We start from the raw sequence: 6,323 nt of genomic DNA on the forward strand, positions 1-6,323 counted from the left end.
ATAATTCTTCACTATAATACGGAAAATGATGTACCTGGAGCAAAACTAAAATTTTTAAACATGCAAGATTATAATGTACGGAACCTAAAGCTTGCATGTCGTGGCTTAAAAGTATTTGCTAATGAAAATCCAGCAACCTGCTTGTATCGACTGTCAGACGTAGGTACTATAGGGTAGTTAACTAATATCAAATTTAATATTTAAACTTTATTAATTTTGCATGGAATAAGGGTCTGATATTAATTAATAAAAGTTAAGGATTTCTTATAAAAATCATACATTTTTCCAATTTTTCCAAACGTCAAAAACATTTTAATAATTCATTGAAATTTCTCATATTAAGTCGAAATATTGAAACTGACCTGAGATATCGTGAGTAGAAGTTAAAATTTAATTAATTTAGAAAATACGTCGTAAGTCAAAAACGCTGTCGTCCATTTTGTGACGCCACAATGTTACTTGATGTACCAAAGTAATTGTCAAACGCACTGTTTGTAAGAGATTTGTTATAGTGACGTCATGAAACAGTTAAAATATAGACCAAAATGGCCGACAGGCGCTTTGGCTCGTATTGTCAAAAACATATTTAAAAACTAAAATGTTCAAGATTTAAAAAAGTACCGTTCGTTTTTAGACGGATGACGAAGGTTTTATATTACACTAGCGGACGCCCGCGACTTCGTCCGCCCTTAGACTTCTTTAATTCAGCCCTTACAGTAGTAATGCTGTAAAAATGGAGTAATTTCCGTTTTACCAACATTTTCCTTCACTGCTCTGCTCCTATTGATCGTAGCGTGATGAAAAGTATACTATAACCTGCCCAGGAATATGAAGAATAAATAATATTATACACTATACGAATAAATACCAAGTTTCGTTAAAATCCGTCGAGTAGTTTTTGTTTCTATAACGAACATACAGACAGAAAGATAGACAGACAGACAAAAATTTTACTGATTGCATTTTTGGCATCAGTATAGATTACTAACCACCCCATGATAGTTATTTTGGAAATATAGATAAAAAGAAAAGAAAGTATAGATTACGGCGCATGTGCATTTTACTTTACATTACGGTACATGTACGTAATGAGATACATTACAGATTGAAATTGGTGAAATAAGCGATACTTTACGAGCAAATGCATTATATAAGTTATCAACGCATCAAAATAAAATGCCTAACTTTGCCTAACTTTGTTTAAAGAATAAAATGAAAAAAATAAATAAAAAAACGAACATTATAATGTATTAAACAAAGCGGCATTAACAACAAGACATATATCTGTATGTTTTAAACTCACACGCAGGAAATCCAAAGACATTCAAAACTTTATCACGGCTTTTAAGCCATTGGTGATAATTTCAAAGCAGTTTCTTGATTTCATCGTACAGCACCAAGACGAATGCACCGCCAGTACCTCTCAGAACATTTGAGAAGGCACCTTTAAAGAAAGCGCCTGGTCCTTCTGTTTTAAGGATGACTGCCCAACAGTGGAGTGTGTTTTTGTAAATGCGTTCGTGCACCGGTCGCCCGGACTGCATCATCATTCGCCGTCTCACCGTGTCGAGGGGATAGGACGTGATTCCTGCAATTGTCGTCACTGTCTGAAAATACCACAAACGTTATTCCAATCAGGAAGGAAATACTATGTTTTTATGATTCCCTAGTCAACAAAGAACCCTTACAGTATCGCGACAGTCTGCGCTTTAGCTCAAAGGCGACCTCCGTGGCACAATGCGCGGTGGGTTTGTAATACGGAGGTACTGGGTTCGATCCCCGGCTGGACCGATTGAGATTTTCTTAATTAGTCTTCTTAATTAGTGGGAGGCTTCGGCCGTGGTTAGTTACCACCCTACCGACAAACACGTACCGCCAAGCGATTTAGCGTTCCGGTACGAAATCGTGTAGAAACCGATAGGGGTGTGGATTTTTATACTCCTCCTAACAAGTTAGCCCGCTTCCATCTTAGATTTCATACTAACTAACTTGTAAAGAATAAATTTAAAAAAAAATTCCGCGCGTGTCGGGGGGGCGTGTAGAAAAACCCACGACTGATGCACCTCATTTCCCCGCACGCATTATTTCACACCCGCGCAGTCTTTCCCCCCGTCGCCCGCATATCATGGGAGTGTCACCAATGAACTTGCCCAGACTATAGCACATTTTAATGGCCTCCGTGGCGCAGTGGTGTGGTATATTGGATTCGAACCCACACCGTCCAGAATCGGAGGCAGAGGTCATATCCACTGGGCTTGCGGTCAGTTAGCATACATAAATAAAAAGATATCTCAAGCGTTTTACCTGAGCAATCAACCAAGTGAAAAATAGTGAAGTGTTTTTAGAATCGGCCAGCATTCCTCGCGCAGTGTCGTACAATCCGAAATAAGTGGCACGGTATATTATGATACCCTGCACAGAGACAACGAAGCCTCTATACCAGCCCAGCGGACCATCAGTCTTTATGGTTTTCATTAAACAGTCAACTAAACCGTTAAATTCTTTTGCTTTCCCTTTGCCGACATCCGCTGCTAACCTTTAAAAAGTTAGGTACCATGATTTTTTTAATAAAATTACATAATATAAAGATTACCTTTCGATCCGTTTACCTCATCATCATCATCATCATCATCATCATATCAGCCGATGGACGTCCACTGCAGGACATAGGCGTTTTGTATAGGGACTTTCAAACATCACGATCCTGAACCGCCAGCATCCAGCGAATCCTTGTGACAACACTGCGCTTATAATGCGGTGTCGTCATTCCAGTACCTTGGGACCCCAACGTCCATCGGCTCTTCGAACTATGTGCCTATTGCCTTTACTTTCGCTTCTTCGCTTACTTCAGCTCCGTGACTCGTTGAGCTATGTCGGTGACTTTGGTTCTTCTGTGGATATCCTCATTTCTGATTCGATCACACAGAGATCCGTTTACCTGGTTCGTGCAAAATCCAATGGATACACGAAGCACAGAGACGTTGCGCCCGCAGCGCCACCAGATGCCAAGTTTCCAGCAAAATACGTCCAAAATTGTTTATTTTTATCAACTCCTTCAAGAAAAATTTTCTTATACACGTCCTTAAAGGCAAAGTTTAAAGCCTGCGTAGGAAAATACCGAATCACGTTAGCCGTATTGCCTCGCCACAATGATGCCAGGCCTTGCTCTTTAGGTATACGTATAAAAGCATCGACAATACCTGGAAAATAACGTATTTGCAGGTAACCAAATACTTAAACTAAAGTAGGTAGCACAACAAATATTTTTTCTAATCCCTAATTGTAATCTACCCCATATAAAACTGTTAGCGACGCAAATGCCACTATTTTTTGTTAATCTGTGCCTTCTAATAAAGAGGCAAAACGGAGCGTATATGGTGACAGCATACGTCATACTTTGACAGCCTTTTAAATGTAATAAACGACTTTTACGCCAAGTGCCTAACCGTCACCATATACGTTCCCGTTTTAAGCCGTTTTTCACAAAGTAAAACTGTGTTTTTATTAAGCCTGGCCCTTACAAAAACCTTAAAACATATCACAAAGCTATTCATATCTATAGGTACAGAGTGCTGGGGAGTATTTTCCATAAATTCTTTACCAAAAATTAATTTCAAATATCAAAGAACATATGTTCTATAATTAATATTTTCGGAATAGGTAAATAATATTTCTTTTGTAAATACTTAGATCTTAAAATGTTTCCCCTAAACGCATCCTTATAATTATGACGTAGCCAAACTTAAAATGCAAGGATAGATAAAAGCGTGTGCTACATGGATAGTCGGAATTATTTTAATTACTGTGAAAACATAAATACTTTTTTTTAGTTATAAAATATTAGTTATACATCAGTTCGGCTCCTTTAAGTGGACTCGTCAACACCTTGAAGTTATGGGAAAAATGCTCCCCAACACCCTGTAGATCGTTTTTAGGTAAACCGTGGAACATTTTTTTTTTAATTTTTTAATAGTTCCATAGCATTGGCTATTCAGGCTTTTAAGAGACAAGATTTAGGTGACCACGCCTACATTAAATCTAGGTCATGCTAATACAAAATCGAGAAGGCCATCATCATCATTAACAACCCATATTCGGCTCACTTGAGCACGAGTCTCCACTAAGAATGAGGGGTGAGGCCTTAGTCCACCACGGTGGTCAAATGCGGATTGGCAGACTTCACACACGTTCTGAAAATTCTCAGATATCTATGTAGGTTTCTTCATGATATTTTTTCTTCACAGTTTGAAACACGTGATATTTAATTTCTTAAAAAACAAAGCCATGCCCAACGCCAATTATAACGTACCAAATATTCTTTAACAAATTTTGTGAATTCTTTTATCATGGTAAGAAGTATTGTACTTATGTCACTGCACGTAAATAGCCATCGTAGCACTCGTTATGCCATTCGGCTTAATAGCACAAAAATCGCTTGTGCTACAATAGGCCTCATTACATGACAGTGGCATAGATTAAAAATAACTATTGTACATACCTTTGTAACGTTTATCTTCAGCTATTTGTTTAGATACATGTTGAACTTGTAAAATCAACTTGACTCGTTCCATGGGTGCCATTGCTGTTTTTGACACCGCTGCCGAGACTCCACCGGCGATAAAATCCTTAACAAATGCGGAGGTGTCTGGAGCTTTGCCTCCATCTTTGCCCCCATCTTTGCCTTCTTTCTTGGACATAATGCGATTTTCAGAAACTGACTAACTTTCAGAGTCCATCCCAAAAAAGGCGTGATGTGTTAGATTTTTCATCTACCAATAAGGTAATTTATTTAGAATAATTTTATATCAACCTTAGACAGTTTTATATCGTACCTGTCAAAATTAGACTTTTCAAAGTTTAATGTTCAAAATTAGAATGTAAACAGAAGAATGATACCTTCACAAAAGAGGTTTCTTTACATTTTTGTAAAGGGCAAAGTCAAAGCAAATGGAAATTATACCTAAATCATAGACCTCAATAAATTTACGTATTCCCATTTCGTAATCTACAATTTTCTTATAAAACCTCAAATCATATCACAAAGTTATTCATTCATAAACAGATCGTTTGGTGATGTCCATTACCACGTGGGTAGACAAATAGTCAAAGGGGTAGTCCGTGCAACAATTTTTTTTTTATTTAAAAAAAAATAGTTCCATGCCATTACCGACTCGTAAATCTATAACATTGGCTAAAAAGTTCTGATTCTAGAAGATAAAATATATGTGGCCACGTCGAGACAAAGGGCGCCCGCACACGGGCCACCGGCCACAACCACAAAACGCCGCTACCGGCATATTTCCTGTAGTTTTCATACATTTTATATGGACTCGCCGCACACGGTTGACGCCGGTGGCCGCCACACGCTACAATCGTCGCTGCTCGCTTCTTGTGGCCCGCACTGGCTACTAAACGCCGCCACACGCCACGCGCGCGGTTGATACTGCATGTATGGGTAAAAAGTAGCAGCCACCGACCACAAGTGTCGACCACAGGCTACAAGAGGCTGTCGCGCGCTTCAGCTACTTTTGTGGCCCATTCTTGCTTCTTGTAGCAGCGTTTGTGGCTGTCGTATGTGGTCTTTTTGACGATTTGACCGATTTTTATATATAGCACAGAATAAAAAATTAATCCAGAATGAGTGTTTACAAGCAGCGTGGTGATGCCGGTGAAACTCTAAAAATAAGGCCAAAATTTAACACCAACAACAATTACGTAAATTAATTTAATAATCAATAATTACTAATAAAAAATACTCAACCTTATTTATTTAGTTTTTGTGAAAAGTTTTTAACATTTTCCTTGAATAATATTGAAAATTACTGATACGAGGCTTCGTGTCGTTTTGACTCGGGAATGTATTCTATTTTTAATTTTGTATTTGGAGCGGCTACGACACCGTCGTGTTGTTCGTCGTGCGTCTGTGCGCTCTATCTGTTTTATCTGTGGCTGGCTGACAGTTTAATAATATTGGCAATTTGCATCATGATTATTCGTACCCACTTATACCCCCACATCTAGTAGTACACAGTTTTTATTGAAACAAAATAAGGATAGGGGTAAAATAAAAATAAAAACACTCGTTACAAAAACTTTATATTTAAAGCAAAATACTTGTGGTAAATTTCACAACTGGTTGTACATGAAAAGATGAAACAAATTAGACCAGATGCCGGCTAGTTGTGTACGCAAAATTTGAGGACCGAATTCTACCTATGACCTAAAGTCAAGAATAGGTCAAAGATTACCAATCTTTCGGGTCAATTTTCAAGGTCCGTTTACATCTACAGACATTTAGCGTGCCAGACCACGTGCCGTGGCAG

At 38.3% G+C, this 6,323-nt stretch overlaps 1 protein-coding gene across 1 annotated transcript; it reads right to left on the reverse strand.

Moving 5' to 3' along the window:
• Nucleotides 1–954: 954 nt before the first annotated feature.
• Nucleotides 955–4,697, reverse strand: LOC112053837 (ADP,ATP carrier protein-like). Its single transcript, XM_024093401.2, has 4 exons — nucleotides 4,499–4,697; nucleotides 2,939–3,200; nucleotides 2,305–2,536; nucleotides 955–1,607 (listed from the first exon to the last, which is right to left on the reverse strand). Exons 1-4 carry the CDS (start codon nucleotides 4,695–4,697, stop codon nucleotides 1,365–1,367), a joined length of 936 nt encoding a protein of 311 aa, XP_023949169.1. The 3' UTR covers nucleotides 955–1,364.
• Nucleotides 4,698–6,323: the final 1,626 nt, after the last annotated feature.

This window comes from Bicyclus anynana, chromosome Z (genome assembly GCF_947172395.1).
Source record: "Bicyclus anynana chromosome Z, ilBicAnyn1.1, whole genome shotgun sequence".
Taxonomy (NCBI): Eukaryota; Metazoa; Arthropoda; class Insecta; order Lepidoptera; family Nymphalidae; genus Bicyclus; species Bicyclus anynana.